The 17881-nt window shown below is 42.6% G+C and overlaps 1 protein-coding gene across 3 annotated transcripts in view; it reads left to right on the top strand.

Moving 5' to 3' along the window:
- MON2 (MON2 regulator of endosome-to-Golgi trafficking) overlaps positions 1-17881 on the top strand; it is a 130242-nt gene that overhangs the window by 71579 nt on the left and 40782 nt on the right. For 2 of the 3 annotated variants that reach the window (XM_075209343.1, XM_075209345.1), the window contains 7 exons: positions 5094-5387; positions 6034-6232; positions 6683-7305; positions 8570-8713; positions 9384-9401; positions 9674-9802; positions 13092-13282. In XM_075209343.1, the coding sequence (XP_075065444.1) occupies positions 5094-5387; positions 6034-6232; positions 6683-7305; positions 8570-8713; positions 9384-9401; positions 9674-9802; positions 13092-13282 (1598 nt within the window). The remainder of the gene's footprint in view (positions 1-5093; positions 5388-6033; positions 6233-6682; positions 7306-8569; positions 8714-9383; positions 9402-9673; positions 9803-13091; positions 13283-17881) is intronic. The other variant, XM_075209344.1, reaches the window with a different exon arrangement.

The following is a 17881-nucleotide window of genomic DNA, read 5'->3' as shown; positions in this document are numbered from 1 at the left end:
TAAGCACGCTTACATAAGGGTTAACCGTCCTGTGCCAGAGAGACTTACGGCCCATTCCACCAGATCGGTAGGGGCGTCGTGGGCAGCGAGAAATGGGGTTTCTGCAGACCAGCTTTGCAGGGCAGCCACCTGGTCTTCTGTCCACACATTTACCAAATTCTATCAATTTAATGTATTCGCATCCGCGGATGCAAATTTCGCTCGTAGTGCTCTACGAGCGGGGTTTTCAGAGTGGTCCCACCCTTAGGGGGCTGCTTTAGAATGTCCCCATGGTAAGCAGTGTCCCCCAGACTGGATGAAAGAGAAAATAGGATTTATGTACTTACGTTAAATCCGTTTCTCTGATTCCTTCTGGGGGACACTGCGATCCCTCCCTTCTGCTTTTCCTCTGTATGCTCTTGGTTGATATTGACCTTTCTCCTTGGGGCTTTTTAATTAGCTGACAGGAAGAGGAAGAGGCAGGGGGATTGTAGAGGGGAGGGGTCTGTCAGCAGTGCTAAAGTTAACTAGCTAGGTGCCAACTCCCGAGCTCCCCTCCACAACCCATGGTATGTAGTGTCCCCCAGACGGAATCGGAGAAACGGATTTAACGTAAGTACAAGCTGTTATAAGTTCTTTATGTAGAATTTCACATATAACCTGTTTCGATCTTTTCTGTGCTGATGGTTCAGCCTTGATACATTCAGCGCAATCATGCTTTCCGGGTACATGCATGTCTGAATAGATTTAATCATATGCTTCTCCACAGCTTGCATCTCCTCTTTGTCACAGATTTTTCCTGCACTTCTTTATGACCTGAAAGGTAGCAGAGTTGTCAAAGCTTTGGACGGGTGTACTTGTGTTTGTGACATTTGATCCGACCCAGTTGAAGAGCTGCTGCCCCATCTGGATGCTGCATCTTTCATTTATGCTTGCGAGCTAGTTTTCATTCAAGAGCTTCCAAAAGCCACCTTTGATGTCAGGTGGAACAGGCTGAGAAATGGCACACAGAGACTGGACCCTGGACTGTTTTTGCCAGGTTTGGGTTTTTTGCCCCTTTGGTTTAGCTTACAAATTGCATTTACCTTTCTTTCGAGTGCTTTTGAAATTTCATGACCCAGGTAACTTCAGTCTCATTTTGGTGATATGCCGGGATATTTTTGACAGGAGCTTCTCACAGTACAGGTAGTACTGCTTTTTGTTATGTGCCCTGGAGCCAACACTTTTTTTTTGGAAAGTGTTTGGACAGACACCACATCATCTTTTCTGGCCTTCCGTGTTTAAAACACAGCTGCTCAGGTCGAGAATCATTGTGCATAGAACGTGTTTTTTTGTTCCTTCGCTTCGTTCCACTACCATGCAATGGTGCATCTCTGCTGCTGTTGCTGGTGTCTGAGCCACTCTCCTCTGAAGGGTCAGAGGCATGGTCATCTCCACTCAAGCCCCACTGTCCCCACTTTAATTTCAGCAGAAAAACGATGTGACTGTGTCTTATCCCCGATACTTGTTAAAGGACATGAAAGTTGCAATCGCCTTCACTTCTGGTGCATAGCCTGCTGTTCCACTGACATCCGATTGTGGCATGCACACGCTTTCCCCTGTACGTCAGAAACACACACATATTCACATTTGATTCCACAAAAGTGACTTGCGGGGACATGCCAGATTTTGATGCCAAGTATATTAGCAAGGTCTCCTGCATTGAGTAGCGTTACTGTGGGGACCTCATTTTTTGTCCCCACTACAACAGAGGTCCCCACAGTGTTGATGGGTAAACAGGTCAATGTTCCTACAAGTACACACACTCACATTCACACACACACTGTACTCTATTACTGCCTAGACACACAATATAATGTCAATTCATCTTATGTCAACAATTTAAATTCTAAACCCCTAATTGTTCACTAACTTCATTTTAGTATCCGTGTTTTAAATTGTGCATTAGCTCTATTTGCCACACAGTTCAGGAATAGATTGTATTATCAGTAACTACTTATGTACATTGTTCAGTAACTGTTTTGCTCTCTTTCTCCAATTCTCTCAGGCCTAAATGTGTCTAGACATCAGTGTTTCACTTGGCCAGGATTTGGGTGTTGTGATTAAGACTTTTGCAGATGTAGTTGTGTTAGTTGGTGGTACCACTTCTCTATCTGTAGAATCTGGAATCCGCATGTTACAGTTCTAGGTTGGCGTCCTGCTGGAATGGCATCTGAATGTGATAGCTGGCTGCCATCACTCCTTAGCTGAACTCTGGAGCAACTGACTGCTTGATCTGTCTGTTGCTATCCCTTACACCCTGCTCTACCTTCTCTAAACTGCCCTTTGCTCACTACCAGCTGCTTTTATTTTCGCAATCCCTGATTGTTTCTCTCCTGTATCTTCGTATCTCTCCAGACTCCTGACTGATTGACTAGCTAACTGATCAATTAACAGGGGCGGGCTGGGCCGGACAGACACCTATTTTGGGCCGCTGCAAAGACCGGCCCAAGTGTCTATTGCTTGGTGGCTGACCCCTCCTCCGGGACCAGCCACCTTACATCATTGGCTGCCCCGGATCTGGAGATCCGTCCCCCCTCCTGACCCTATGCGTGGTTCGAGACACTGGAATCACATGGTACGCGCACCACGTGACAGGTGCCGTCCCATGTGTGAGGAGCACATCGTGCAGATGGAAGTAGGTAAGTGGTGGGGTGGTAATAAAATATGTGTTGGAGGGAGCATTATGTGTGAGTGTGAAGGGAACATAGCAGTATTATGTGTGTGTGGGGGGGGGGGGGGGGGCATTTCAGTATTTTGTGTGTGTGTGTAGGGGGGGAGAGCATAGCAGTATTATGTGTGTGAGGGGGAAGGGGAACATGACAGCCTTGTGTGTGTGTGAGAAGGGGGGGAGCATGGCAGCATATGTGTGAGGGGGGGGGAGTATGGCAGCGTGTGTGTGCGTGAGGGGGGGAGCATGGCAGCATTGTGTGAGGGGGAGCATGGCAGCATATGTGTGAGGGGGGGGGGGAGTATGGCAGCGTGTGTGTGCGTGAGGGGGGGAGCATGGCAGCATTGTGTGAGGGGGGGCATGGCAGCATTGTGTGTGTGAGGGGGGGGGAGCATGTCAGCATAATGTGTTTGTGGAAGGGGTAAGTATATTACTATAATGTGTGAAGGAAGGGGGGTCTTAATATAGTGTCGGAGGTTGGCTATTTAATGGTGAGGATTAATTATTTAATGAGTTCTATTTTATTTGTGGGGTGATGGTGGGGCTATTTAATAGTGGGGCCTGTTCATTTAAGGTGAGGTGATGGGACCTTTAATTTAATGCTGGGGTGGTTTGGGCTATTAATTGAACATGGGGCTGATTTTGGGGAGGAGGGCTATTTATTTAATGTGAATATAAATTATTTAATGCCGGGGGAGGTTGTGGGAAATGGTTATATTTATTAAACATAAATGCTTTTTAGTTTGGATGGAGGGAAATAGGTTTATATATTAAATGGGCATACTATTAATTTAATGTGAATGCTGTTTTGAAGGAAATAGATCTATTTAGCAAATGTGAATATTATTGTTTTAATGTTGAGGCTGGTTGAAGTTTTCTAGATATTATCTACTCCTTTTTTTTCCAAATTGGAATCCACCTCTCTCTCTATTACCACTGCTCAATGCTTATTTTCTTCTGCCAATCAATTCCCATTCATCTTAACACCTTCTTTATGCAAAACCAGAGAAGATATAAACCTGAAGTTGTTTAATCCCATATATATGGTACCAGATGCATGGTAATATAAATGCCCTATATGTATACAAAACAAAGAGACAGTTGTTGTCAGTGCTTATTCTTAACACTGCATATCTGTGTGTATCTAGCAAAATGAAAACATGAGGTATTCGTTCATATTTTGATCAAACATTTAAGTCTGCATCCTATCGTCAGGGGCACCTCATTGTGTGCAGTTCCCACACTGACCTATATGCTGCAAACACCATTAGAATGCAGCTAATGCTCTCTCTGACGCTGTTCTCGCTCTTTATTACCTCTCTTCATTCTCTTCCTTCTTACCATTTTCTTTTTACCATTAGTCATCTGTTACCTTCTCTTTTCTTGTTTTTCCTCTTCACAGCTATTCATCTGTTGCTCTTTCCTTTCTGCTTTTTCATCATCTCCTCCTCGTTACTATCTACCTGTCTCTCTCTCTTCACTGTCATTTCCTCAGTGTACTCTCTCATCCACTAACCACTAGTCCTTATGCTAAAGTCCTCTGTGACTTATGCTGCTGATTTCTGATTGGCCGGTTTGTTCTGGCCAGGGGAGGGTAGACGTATCCCAGCATGAACTACTTTTATGGCCTGGACTGACTCCTTTTCACAGTCAGCGGATTTCCATATTTAAAATACTTTAACCATTTCTTTATCCTTACTCAGTGTACATGTTAACATTCACTCACAATCTATGGAAATCTACCTTAGTTTACACCTACTGTTTACTTAACATTTCTGCATTGTGATAAATATTTGATAAGGTTTCTCATTTTACTTTATTATAACTTGGTTGTAATTGGCTTCTGAAATTATGTACATTACGTATACGAACATTAGCCATATTTAACAAATAAAATCCAGCAACTACTGGCTTTAAAGTGTGGAATGCTGCAGTGTTGTTCTATCTCAAAGTCAACTTAGACACTGTACGCTATACAGAGAGGACAAATAAAACCCTCATGTTAATGTAGCGTTACATTCCTGCTAACCAGAATGTTTATTTACTTGTCTGAGTCAGTACTTTGGGACATGTGATGGAAATGGAGCTTTGCAACAATTTTGTATGGTAACACTCAGTGCAGTTTTATAATTTAGCTTCTATTTGAACAGTTGTTCCAACATCTAAGGGAAGACCACACACTCTCCTGTAAGAAATATGAAAATATTTTTAATATAATTTTGCATCTGATTTACATGCATCTAAAACTACTATTATTTAATAGTATTTTACAGCTTATTCAACATATAAATATACAGGTAGGTCAGACACTCAGGGGTTGGGCTGTTTGTACTTCAGTGTTTATATGAATGCTTTTAAGTGTATAGTGGGGATTTGTAATGCGTTTGTTTTCATTGTTTTGTAGTGGAATATTTCAGACTACTTCTTCCAAAGAGGAGAACATATAGAAAAAGAGCTGAACAGGGAGGAAAATCTGCTTCAAATACAGGCAAAAGAGAAGGGTGTGACCTTAAACCGGCCTTTCCACCCTGCACCCCCATTTGATTGTCTGTGGCTCTGTCTCTATGCCAAATTGGGAGAACTATGTGTTGACACGCGTCCTGCTGTCAGGAAAAGCGCCGGACAGACGCTGTTCTCTACAATAGGGGCACATGGAACGTTGCTGCAACATCCAACGTGGCACACTGTTATTTGGAAGGTAATAATGAATAGGGTATAGGCATATGAGTGTTTGTTTGCTGAATTTAACATCAACTGTAGACCTACAATACAGAAAGTAGTTTATGGGAATACATTATGTTTTTTTCTTTTTGCTTGGGCTAACTAATTGTGGTATTGAGGAATCGCTACCACACGTGCATTGCAGGAGTCCTGGATTAAGACTAATAGATGAATTAATACAAATGAAGGTTTGGTGCTATTCAATGTATTTGATACATTGTCATTTGGCTGTTTAGGTCCTGCATGTACTACGGCTAATTGAATGTAGTGTGCTCAGGTGTTTAAAATTGACAGTTTTTATTAATGTTTAAATAATTTTCTGTCTCATGTAATATATACATATGGGGTATTTTTTTTTGTTCTTTAAAGCTGTCCATTTCTGAATTGCTACCAGTTTACTACATTTTTCATAAAAAAGGTGGTCACAAGAACAGAGCACTTGAAGTCCATGTTATGTTGCAATTAATGATCAAAAATGGAGTCCCTATCTCCCACTTCCCATTTATAATACAGATGGTCATGGACACTTTCTTTACACTAGTTGATCCATCCACTGAGTTTGATTGAAATGCGGAAAGGCAAAGAAAAGACTCATGATTTTGTTTTCCCTTCAACTGTTCTAGGTCCTGTTTCACCTTTTACATCAAGTGCGAGAGTCTTCTACAACGGCTGATAAGGAGAAGATTGAATCAGGAGGTGGTAACATCCTCATTCATCACTCCAGGGACACTGCAGAGAAACAATGGGCTGAGACCTGGGTACTAACCCTAGCTGGAGTCGCCCGAATATTTAACACAAGGCGATACCTGCTGCAACCGTTGGGTAAACTGTTTTCCAACTGTTAGATATATTTTTCTGGTGTTGGCACACATTATTAGATTGGGAAAGAGTACATTCAATGTTTTATCTCACGGCTTAGGATGAATGTGGAAATTTTTAGTACAGTCCACAGTAGTTGTGCACCACTATCCCTAGGAACACTCTTAATAGAATTCCCACTAGAATTAACAATTGACAACCCAGAAATTCCAGCTCCAAAGACAAGCAATGAGTGAACTAAAGCAAACATATAAAAGTAACAAGTCACTCCTCTTTCCAGGGCAAATAAAACCGAAGTCACACAAAGCATAGACAACTACTGTAATTCATTTGCATTTCTGTATACTGAAAATAAATGGGTTTATTATTATTTCATGATCTTTAGGGTAATAAATTATTGCACACATGTTTAGTGCTACATTTTTTATTACGTCTCTTTGTTTTTCGATGTAGGTGACTTTTCAAAAGCCTGGGATGTTCTTCTTGATCACATCCAGTCAGCAGCTCTCAGCAAAAACAACGAAGTCTCCTTAGCAGCACTCAAAAGTTTTCAGGAAATTTTGCAAATTGTTAGCCCAACCAGAGAAATTGACAAGCCGGAGTCACTGCCTGGCATTACTGTACCTTCTCTAATTGGGTCGGTAATGGCTGCTGGGCCAGGGAGACCACTGACCAGAGCAGACTCCATAGGAGAAAGACTTGGTAGATTTAATAACTCTGAGCAGCCCATAGCCATGGATGAGATTGAAGACTCTGCTCTATGGTGGGCTGCCTGGAACACCTGGTATAGGATTGGTTCAGAAAGTACTAAGCCACCAGCTACAAGTGACAAACTGACTTTTATCCCAAGCCAGCCCTTCCTTACAGCTTTAATTCAGATTTTCCCAGCTCTTTATCAGCACATCAAAACTGCTTTTAATATGGATGATCTAGAAAAGCTTGGGGTTATATTACACGGGGCTGTGTCAGTGCCTATTAGCTCAGATGCCTCTCCTTTCATCCTTCCCTCTTACACTGAAGCAGTGTTGACAAGCCTACAGGATTCTGTGCTTACAGCCTTGGATGTCCTTCAAAAGGTGACTATTGGGTTTATCTGCATTTCATTTTTTTGGGCATTTCCATTAATAAATTGCACTGCACAATAAAAATATGAAATGGTCCAATGCTGAAGGACAAAATTATTAAATGTTTTTTGTTTCTACTAAATGAAATTAAGGAAATCAGAAAAATTAAATATTTTATTAGTATTCTTTAATTAGTTCATTATGTTTTGTACTGTAAATGAACAATAAGAATAACTCTTATCTATCTACACATTACTGCACCTAGAATTATCACTGACCAATTCTGGATCACCACTGTGACACATTTGGAACCATTTTTAATTCGTATTCTTATCCACTGTGTGGATAAGACTGTTCCATTGTGTTATCTTATACCACTTTCATACTGCCGCCCCGGCAATATCCCAGGTTTTTGAAGCCGGGTTTTTGCAGGGTCTCGGAGCGTCCCAGCTCAGAAACACCATTCATACTGCACCTCGGACCCGGGAATTTCCCGGGTTGACCCCATTCATACTGCACAAGTCTGTGCCCTGGCAACTTGTGGGAGTCATCACCAGAGCAGTTTTCATTGGCTGAAAAACGGTGATGTCATTGAAAGGTGACTGATTTGTTGACGCAAATGTAAATAAACACTGTTTTTGTAAACTATTAAAAGCAATTTTCTCACTAAAAAAACGCTTCTGCTTCAGCTTTAGGTTGAGAACACCATCCACCATCTCTCCTAAAAAGCTTCTACAATGTTCCACGGGCTTCCAACGATTACATCATCCTCCAGAGACAGGCAGACAGCCAATCAGCATGTTTTCTGTGCAACCCGGGTTGAAAAACCCAGGTTGCACCATTCATAGTGCAGGCGACCCGGGTCCGACCCGGGAATTACCCCTCGATAAATCCCGGGTTGAAGACCCGGGATTTTGGACTTGTACCATTCATACTGCACCAAGACCCGGGTCGTTTGAGCTCGCCTCGGCAAAAACCCGGGATTTTGGTGCAGTATGAATGGGGTATTACATTGATCCAACATGTATATTGTAAAAAAGACATCAAAATGAAATATATGTGCCCACTGAGTATTGGAATTTGTGTTCTCATATACTGGAAAAAAAACATCAAGAAATGTAATATTATCCACTGCCAGTTAACACTTTTTTTCAGTTAAATAAATCTAATGGGCACATAAATATAATTTGTTTAATGATTGTGGTATAGCATGATGATGTATTGGTCTGTATTTTGTAAAGCTTTTAGTTTTATGTGTTTCTCTTTTCCATTCTAGGCCATCTGTGTAGGACCAGAAAATATGCAGATAATGTATCCTGCAATATTTGACCAGCTATCTGCTTTTGTACAATTCTCCTGTAAACCTCCCCAATATGGAAAACTAGAAACAAAGCACATTGCAAATGCCAAATACAATCAGGTATGTATTAGTACTCACTCACACTGCCTGTGGTGTTTCTCTGTCTATACCTGCCTAAAATCTGCTTTCCCTACTGGAAAACACTGGTTTTATCACAGTATTATTCTCTAAGGTGTTTAACTGGTTGTTGGGTTACATGTAGTACATGTTCTTGTTGCTCTTTCTTCTTTTGTATTTGGTCTGCATCTATTTCACCGTTTTTTTGTTTGTGTTTGTTTTTTGTTTGTTTTATACCTTCACATATCTTTCACCTGATACTCACTGATGGCTACTTTTTGGTAATGCTTGAATTCTAGTCACATATTTCGTGATTCTACTCAATTCATTAATGGAAATTTGCACTATATTCAATATGTATGTTCATGATTATCTCGGCTACATAAATATGTATCTCGCCCAAATATAAATACCACATGTTTTGTTTTTAAGAAACCTCACATGAACATCAATCGCTCGATGACTGATTATGACGCATCTGAGCTTATGTAAATCCACATCATTCTTATTAAATTTCCTGTAAATAATCAACTTAATTAAAAACTGGATTAATTAAAAAATCTAAATGCCTTTACATCATGCTCTCAGCTAAAATTAACGTGTATTTCTGTGATTGTATCTGAATTAACTTCTCTCATTCTGTTTGTTCTGCAACAAAATGGAATCACAATAGATCCAACTTTTTGCACCGGTGAGTGATGTTTCCTTAAAAATTGCCCTGTCCTGAAAGCAAATAATGAAAAAACATTCTTCTGTACATTGGAAAACTGACAGTAGTGTTTCCTTGTATGGAGATTTTTCTTCCTTTTCTATAAGCATGCAAAGTGCTTGATTCTGCTTTCTTTTCATGTCCGGATCACTTGTACAGGATCTCCATGCATGAACATATATGTATTTGATACTACTGCAAGTGCCCTTCTGTTATTATAGACTTGAATTCCCATGTGTCTTTTTTTGTTTCAGGCAGAGTGGGTCGCCTTAAATTATGTACCTTTTGCTGAGAAATCATTGGAAGTTGTGGTGGACATGTACCAGAAAACAGCTTGTCATAAAGCTGTGGTGAATGAGAAGGTTCTCCAAAATGTTATCAAGGTATGTAGATATTGTTTCTATGTAGAAATACTATGGAACAGTACATAGACCACATGATAAAATATATCTCTGAGCAGCTGGACTACTTTTTTCTTTATATCATTTGAAGCCTGTATGCACAGCAAATGTTAAGATTGTTGTGCTCTTTTGTCTTTCACTGTTGCAAACGACACAGTAGCTAAATAGAGCTGCGAGAAAACATATGACGTCAACAAAACTAGTTAAAAATATGGGCACAGACTATTGCAGGTCCAGATACAAGCTGTCCTTCCCTATTTCTCCCCTGGTGCCTCTGTGGAATGACCCCAACTTTCCTCCCAGAAACACTTCCCCTCAGTTCAAGAAGTGGAGGTAAGCTGAGATTAGGGTGGTTTATGATTGCGCTATTAGTGGTACTCGGGCCTCCTTGTCAGACATTCAGCAAAAATGTGATGCCTTCTGTCCACTCTTCTTTGAATTTTTTCAGGTTCCTAATTTCTTTATATCCCTACCCTTGATCGATACTCTGTGACATTACCTTCTTTGAGTGGCTATGTTTGAACTCCCCATTTACTAAGGGTATGATTTCCTTCATCTATAATTGGCTGAGTGAAAATACTTATGACTCTCAGGGTCGCCATCAGCGTGATTTGGAGAAGGGTCCCCCTCCAGGTAAAACCTGCTTCGAGTAAGTTAGGGAGAGTATTGCCCATAGCTCCATTACCACACAAATCAAAGTAACAGCCTACAAATTGTATTAGGTGGTATTATACCCCTGACAAGCTCTCTAAGATGTTTCCTATGTCCACTCAAAGCTGCTAGCGGTACTATGGCCAAAGAGGTACGCTTCTCCACGTTTGGTGGACATGTCCAAGCATAGTCCCCTTCTGGAACATGGCGTTTTCGGTTATTAATTCCGTTTCTCGAACATTCGTTGTCTGAAGACCCCTGAACCTTCTTTCTCTCTCTCTCTACCTGATGAGAATGCTTCCTCTAATAAGTCGATATTCCATTTTCTCGCTGCCGCTAAATCCCTAATAGCTTACCACTGAAAAGCCCTAATCCCCCTTCTGTGTTCGCTCTTAAGAACTATGTCTGGCATATCGCAAGTATGGAAGGTATCGCTTACTATCTACAACAAGCCACACATGTATGACCTTGTTTGAGTTCCCTGGTACCCTCGTAGTTGCTTGCCTACCCCAATCCTCTCCCAGCCTAAGTCATGAGTTGCCTCTGGGTCCTCCAAGATGAGCGCCATGTTTCTCGGGACTATGCAGAGAGTTTGATTGTTTTTGTTTCTATTTAGAACCGCGGCATACTTGTTTACCTATGTTTGATGCTTGATTTCCTGTGAGATTTGTACCTGCTACTCACTCACCCCTCCCCCACATCCCATTTTTCTTCTCCCACTCTATCTCGACCCTCTTTCCCCATTGTAAAATGCAAAATCTGAAGGAAACTATTTGTGTATTAATATTAAACTGTTTCTAGTATTTTCTTTCACCTGTTTCCTAAATAAAGAGTTAAAAAAAAAGAAAAAATATGGGCACAGTTTTGTTGCAGATTTGACATAATAATAATAAAACCACTAATTTTACACAGTCTACACAACGATAAGCATATATTTGTGCGCGTTGTACTTTTAATAGCATCTCTCCAATAAGTAGCTATAGTATTCAGTAATTTGTTTTCAGTTCTACTCTTTCGACTAAGCCCACCAAAACAAGTGCCACAAAAGGATTGGGTTGCCCTAATATTGCCTTTAAATCTTGCAGTTTAGGAAGCTGATAGTTGGATGGATTCATAACCGTCATAAATTGTTTTAATAATTTGTAATTAGGCATTTCTTTGATGGGAATCTGAAATAAAATGTTGAATATATTCTGTTTAGTGAAATTTATGGCACAGAAGTATATTCCATGAAAACATTGCTGTTCTTACTCAACAAAGTGTAACTTTGTGGGATTAATTTAAATTTTGTATTTATTAAAGGAAACACTTTGTGTAATTTCTTTTTTTTTTTTTTTTAGGATTAATCAGTCTACTTTTCAAATGTAACCCCTATTTCTGTCTAGAACCATTTCTATATAAACACTAGTAGAGTGTATATAGCACTTACATTGTAATGAAGCTCCTGCTGTTGGGTGTGTTCTCTTTTACAAGCCTCTGTCCAGCGTATTATCAGGTTTGAACTAAGTAGTGCAAATCTAAAAGTGCTTAAATCATATATAGGGGTTATAAAAAACATGCTTCAAATAGCAGAACTTCAGTAAATTGTGGGAGTAGTTGATTAATTTTTATTTAAAATAGACATACTTTTGTCCACTAGATGTCAGCAAAGACGACTTACCATGTCTCTGTGTTAACACACTACACACATACAGTAGATGGCAAAAACATTCAGTCCCTCTAGTGGAGTTTACAGTCTACTATTAGTGCAGGGGTCAGGGAACTTTTTTACTTTTTACCCCCAAATATATTTAGATACACCGACATTACCCCCTTGATTTGAAAGGAAGGAAATCATATATTAATTATTGGAATTCAAAATTTTATTGAATCTATTCAAAATTTCTTTGAAAGCTTCAACTTCAAAACTTCAGGTTTTGGAGAAATGATGTTGCTTCATTTTTGATACGAGAGCATCAATATTGGGGCATTTTGATTTCAGAGCAATTTGAATACATTCTTCAGCGTCCAATCGATTTCTCTGCTTTGTTTTTATGTTTGTTAGGGTGGAAAATCCTTGTTCACAAAGGTAGGTTGTTGCAAAAGGCAGCAACTTTTTGACTGCCTCCTCATGTGCAATTTTAAATGCCTTTGCAGCTGTTGACATCCACAAATATGACAGATCTGCTTTGTTTTCAAATGCAATACATGCTTCATTATTGCATCGAAGCTCAAGAAGTGCCTCCAACCCTGGAGGCTCTTCTGGTACAACAGCAATTTTACATTTAAAGGGGTCTACAATCTAACTGATAGCATCGGCAACATTACCCCCAAGAATTAAATTTTTACTCCATTTGGGGTAATTTACCCATGTTCACTGACCACTGTATTAGTGCATACACACTCACAAACATACTAGGACCAATTTCATATAAATGCTTATTATCATACCACTATGTTTTTGAACTCTGCGCTATAGGAAAAAACCAGAACACCACGAGGATACCAATGCAAACATGGTAAGAATATATACACTCTATGCAAATAGATGGAATCAAACCCATGTCCCACACTCTAAACTACTCTACCAATTATATTTAAGCAAGAATAATGTTTGTTTTTCCTTTTCTTTTCTCCTCAGACTTTAAGGGTGCCATTGAGCCTGAAATATGCTTGTCCTTCAGAAAGCACATGGAAACTGGCAGTATCCTCCCTACTAAAAGTGCTCTCAGTTGGCTTACCTGTTGCACGTCAACATGCTTCTTCTGGGAAATTTGATAGCATGTGGCCAGAACTTGCCAACACGTTTGAAGACTTTTTATTTACAAAAAGGCATGTATTAATAATAATAATTATTTATGTAGCACCAGCTTACTCCACAATGCTTTACATTTGGAAACAAGTACAATAATAAAACAAAACTAGGTATTTCTCCTTCATCCGGTCTGGGGGACACTGCTTACCATGGGTTGTGGAGGGGAGCTTGGGAGTTGGCACCTAACTAGTTAATTTAGTACTGCTGGCAAACCCCTCCCCTCTACAAACCCCCTGCCTCTTCCTGTCCAGTTTTTTTTAGGTGCCCTGGAGTTGGGCAGCCTTTTTGCTTAGTGCTTAGTTTAATGTTAAGAAATTTAATTTTTTATTTTACTTTTACTTTTTTTCAGGTGGCAGCGCTGGAGTGTGTTCTACTATAGAGAACACACTCACAGCTTGGCAGCGCAGGCATTCCCCTGTCAGCTGAGAGCCAGCGGTTCTCACTGACAGGGACTGAAGTACAAAGTGCCTGATTGAAGGGAGTGACAAGCGGTCTCATGGACCGCTGCACTCCTATAGCCTCCCCGTTAACCGGCGCTGCCATTACAGGCATAGAGCGCCAGTTATCGGATAATGAAAATGGCGGTGGCCATCTTGGATTTCGGCAGCAGCGCCGAGGAGAAGGGGGCAAAACCAAGATTCCCCCCTCAGACATAGGAGGGGGGCGTCGGAGACCTTCTGCTGCGGAGACCTCTGTCCTAGAGGTCTCCACCACTCTGCCACGATTATGCAAGTTCTTTTGGAGGTTTTTGAGGAGGAAAAGAACTATAGGAAGGGGGAGCTAATACATAGAGTTCCCCCCCTCCTTACAGAGAGAGAGATGGTCTTTCCCAGGTCTTTTGGCGCCAGCACAAGCCCGGGAAGAGGAACAGAGCTGAGGAGAAAGCACAGACTGCTGTCAGATCTTCTCCCCTTGGTGGCCCTTGGGCTAAGTATCACCTTTTAATTACACACATATCTGATGTTGTAATACTGAGCTAGCAGGTTTACACTATAGTCTCCTACTAGCCATGGATATTTTTGGTGTTTACTAATTGCAAGTACAACTTTTAGAAATATATCAGTTGATTACTTAATATTACTCTGTTCATTACATACTTTTCTCTCCCTCTCTCTATTATCTATCTGTATATTCAGCTAGATTTTTATTTAGTCTGTGTGTTTGGTGTGCCTTCCTTTATAAATATGTCAGATAAGGGAAAGGGCCCTATGCCAAAATATTTCACATGTTCTAAATGTAATGTTAAATTACCTAGTGCTCAGAGGGACCCGTTGGCGCTCTGCACGACATGCAAAGCTGAGGCTTCCACTGCACAGATACCGCAGGTTTCAGTCCCACCGTCGGTGGAACCGGCCTGGGTCACCTCCCTTACACAGTCGGTTAGCTCTTTAGCTCAAATGGTCCTTCAGTCTAACCAGTTGCTGACTACTGTGGCAACTTCTGTGGCTAGTAACGCGAGTTTACAGCTAGACCCCCCGGCTTCCTCAGGTTCTAGTGCCTTGAGTTTGCCGGGACCATCCTCATTACAGGCTGACCCAGCCCTGGTTGCTACAGAACCGGCATGGTCTACAGCTTTTATCAGAGGGCTGAATAAGCTTAACCAGCTACTTGACCCCTCTAGTACCCCGCCTGCTAAAAGAAAGAGGCCTAGATATGTTAATCCCCTATTGACCCTCTCAGATTCTGAGGAGGAGTCTGAGGAAGAAGGGGAAATTTATTCGGACACTGACCAAGGTCATTCCTCAGAGCAGGGAGAAGTGTCTAAGGGCCAATTTGTAAACGATTTGGTTTTAGCGGTAAGACAGGCGTTGGATCTCCCGGAACCGGAAGATGTAACCCCCAGAGACAGAAGTCTCTTTAAAAAGGCCAAGAGGAAGGCCAGCCGTTTTCCCCCTTCCGCGGAACTTAGAGATATCGCTGAAGGGGCATGGAAACATCCCGATAAAAGATTTTCTATCCCCAAGAGGTTCTCTTCCCTGTATCCCTTACAGGAAGAAGTGGTTCGCTGGGAAAGCATTCCCAAGGTGGACATTCCTATTGCTCGTTTGGCAAAACATACTTTGCTCCCAGCTCCGGGTTCAGCATCCCTTCCGGACGCCAATGACCGCAAGGTAGAATCCCAGCTCAAATCCATATTTGCGGCTGCGGGTTCTGCCTTTAGACCCACATTTGCCTCGGCCTGGGTGGCTAGAGCCATGGAGGCATGGGCAGACCAGCGAGCTGAGGCCTTACAGGACTCCGAATTTCTTCCCCTAGCCTTCCACTTAAAGGAGGCTTCGGGGTATATTTATGAAGCAGCCCAGAACTCAGCGGCAGTCTCCTCTTCCATTCAGGCGGCCTCCATTTCAGCCAGAAGGACGCTTTGGTTGAAATCCTGGAAAGGTGATGCGGAATCGAAAAGGTCCGTTGAAATTATCCTCTTTTCGGCTGCAGGTTTGTTCGGCCCGGAATTAGATACTCTTATTTCCCAGGCCACGGGGGGCAAGAGCACATCCTTGCCAGTTTATGCTAACAAGAGCCGCACCCCGAGGGGTAGCTCCTTTCGTCAGCCCTTTTGTGGGGCCTCTCCCCATAGGGGACAGCCCTTTAGAGGCAGGCAATCCAATTCCAGAGGCTCCTCCACCAAAGGGAGGTCCTCGTTTGCATCCAAACGCCAGGCCCCTAAAACTCAGGAGAAGCCTGCGTCCTGACGACCACCCTGTATTGCAGGGGGTGCCTGTGGGGGGACGTCTGTCTCTGTTTTACGAACAGTGGGCAGCGTCCTCTCAAGATCCTTGGAATCGGGAAATTATTTCAGAGGGGTACAAAATAGACCTTTCAGGACCGGCTCCACGCCGTTACTTCCAGGCCCCTCTTTCCCGAGATCCAGTAAAAAGACAGGCTATACAGGATTGTGTAGCTTCTCTTCTATCTCAGAGGGTCATCTGCAAGGTTCCAGATTGCCAGATAGGAACAGGGTTTTATTCCAACCTATTCCTAGTCACGAAGCCGGACGGCTCCTTTCGCCATATCCTAAACCTAAAGGGCCTCAATGTTCACTTAAGGGTGGACAAGTTTCGGATGGAATCTCTAAGGTCAGTGATAAACGGCCTAGAAAAAGATCTGTTCATAGCGTCCATAGATATAAAGGACGCGTATCTCCATATTCCCATTTGGGTTCACCATCAGTCCCTTCTCAGATTTTCGGTGGTATCAGTTCACTATCAGTTTCGGGTCCTCCCCTTTGGCCTATCAACAGCGCCAAGGGTCTTCACAAAGATTATGTCAGTAATGGCAGCATGTCTTCACCTGCAGGGTGTTCAGGTCGTTCCTTATTTGGACGACCTGCTAATCAAGGCTTCCTCAGAGAGTTGCCTAAGCTATCACCTATCCCTCACCCAAGCGGTACTCGAGGGCCACGGATGGCTGATAAATTTAAGGAAATCCCAGTTGGTTCCGTGTCAGCGCATGGTGTTCCTGGGACTCATCATGGACACCAGCAAACAAAGGATATTTCTCCCAGTAGAGAAGATCACCTCTATTCAGAAGGTAACCTCTTAGGTTCGGTCTTCTCCCAGACCCTCAATGCACTTGTGCATGAGGCTACTGGGAAAGATGGTGGCCTCCTTCGAGATCATTCCCTTCGATCGAGCTCATTCTCGATGTTTCCAGTGGGACCTATTGTCGAAGTGGTCAGGTTCACACCTGCGCCTAGATCTTCAGAAGATTTCTCTATCCAAGAGGGCGAGAACATCTCTTCAGTGGTGGCTGTGCCAGGATCACTTGAATGTGGGCAGATCCTTCGCACCTTGGTCGTGGATCATAGCTACGACGGACGCCAGCCTCAAAGGTTGGGGGGCGGTGGTCCTGCACCTCCGGCTCCAGGGATGTTGGTCGGTTCAGGAGTCGACTTTCCCAATAAATGTATTGGAATTGAAGGCCATCCTTCTAGCCCTTCAGGGAGCGCAATCCCTTCTTCAGGGCCACCCAGTCCTTATCCAGTCCGACAATGCCACAGCCGTGGCATATGTCAACAGACAAGGAGGAACCAGGAGCGCAGCAGCGATGGATTTCGCAGCCCAAATATTGGTTTGGGCAGAGCTATATGTTCCGGCAATATCAGCAGTTTTCATTCCAGGAATAGAAAACTGGGAGGCGGACTATCTAAGTCGAAACCAGATGATGCCGGGGGAGTGGTCACTTCACCCGGAAGTCTTCCAATCTCTAGTTCACAGGTGGGGTCTTCCAGACATAGACCTCATGGCCTCCAGACACAACAAAAAGGTCCACAGGTTCTGCGCAAGGGTAAGGGATCCCTTAGCGGCGGCAGTGGACGTCCTGACGATGTCATGGGAATTCAGGATGGGATATCTGTTTCCTCCGATCCCCATGCTTCCTCGCGTCCTCAGACGAGTTCAACAGGGTTCCCTACCAGTAATTCTGGTAGCCCCCTTCTGGCCACGGCGTGTGTGGTTCGCAGAAATAATATCTATGGCGGAAGGTCCGGGATTCCACCTTCCGTATCGTCACGACCTTCTTCTTCAAGGTCCATTCCTTCACCAGAATTTACATCAGCTCAATTTAACGGCATGGCTGTTGAAGCCAGCCTTTGGAGGGCTAGAGGGTTTTCTTCCAGT

This window comes from Mixophyes fleayi, chromosome 4 (assembly GCF_038048845.1).
Source record: "Mixophyes fleayi isolate aMixFle1 chromosome 4, aMixFle1.hap1, whole genome shotgun sequence".
In the NCBI taxonomy this organism is placed as follows: domain Eukaryota; kingdom Metazoa; phylum Chordata; class Amphibia; order Anura; family Limnodynastidae; genus Mixophyes; species Mixophyes fleayi.
Note: the sequence above shows the minus strand (reverse complement) of the source record. Positions and strands in the feature narration are given on the sequence as shown.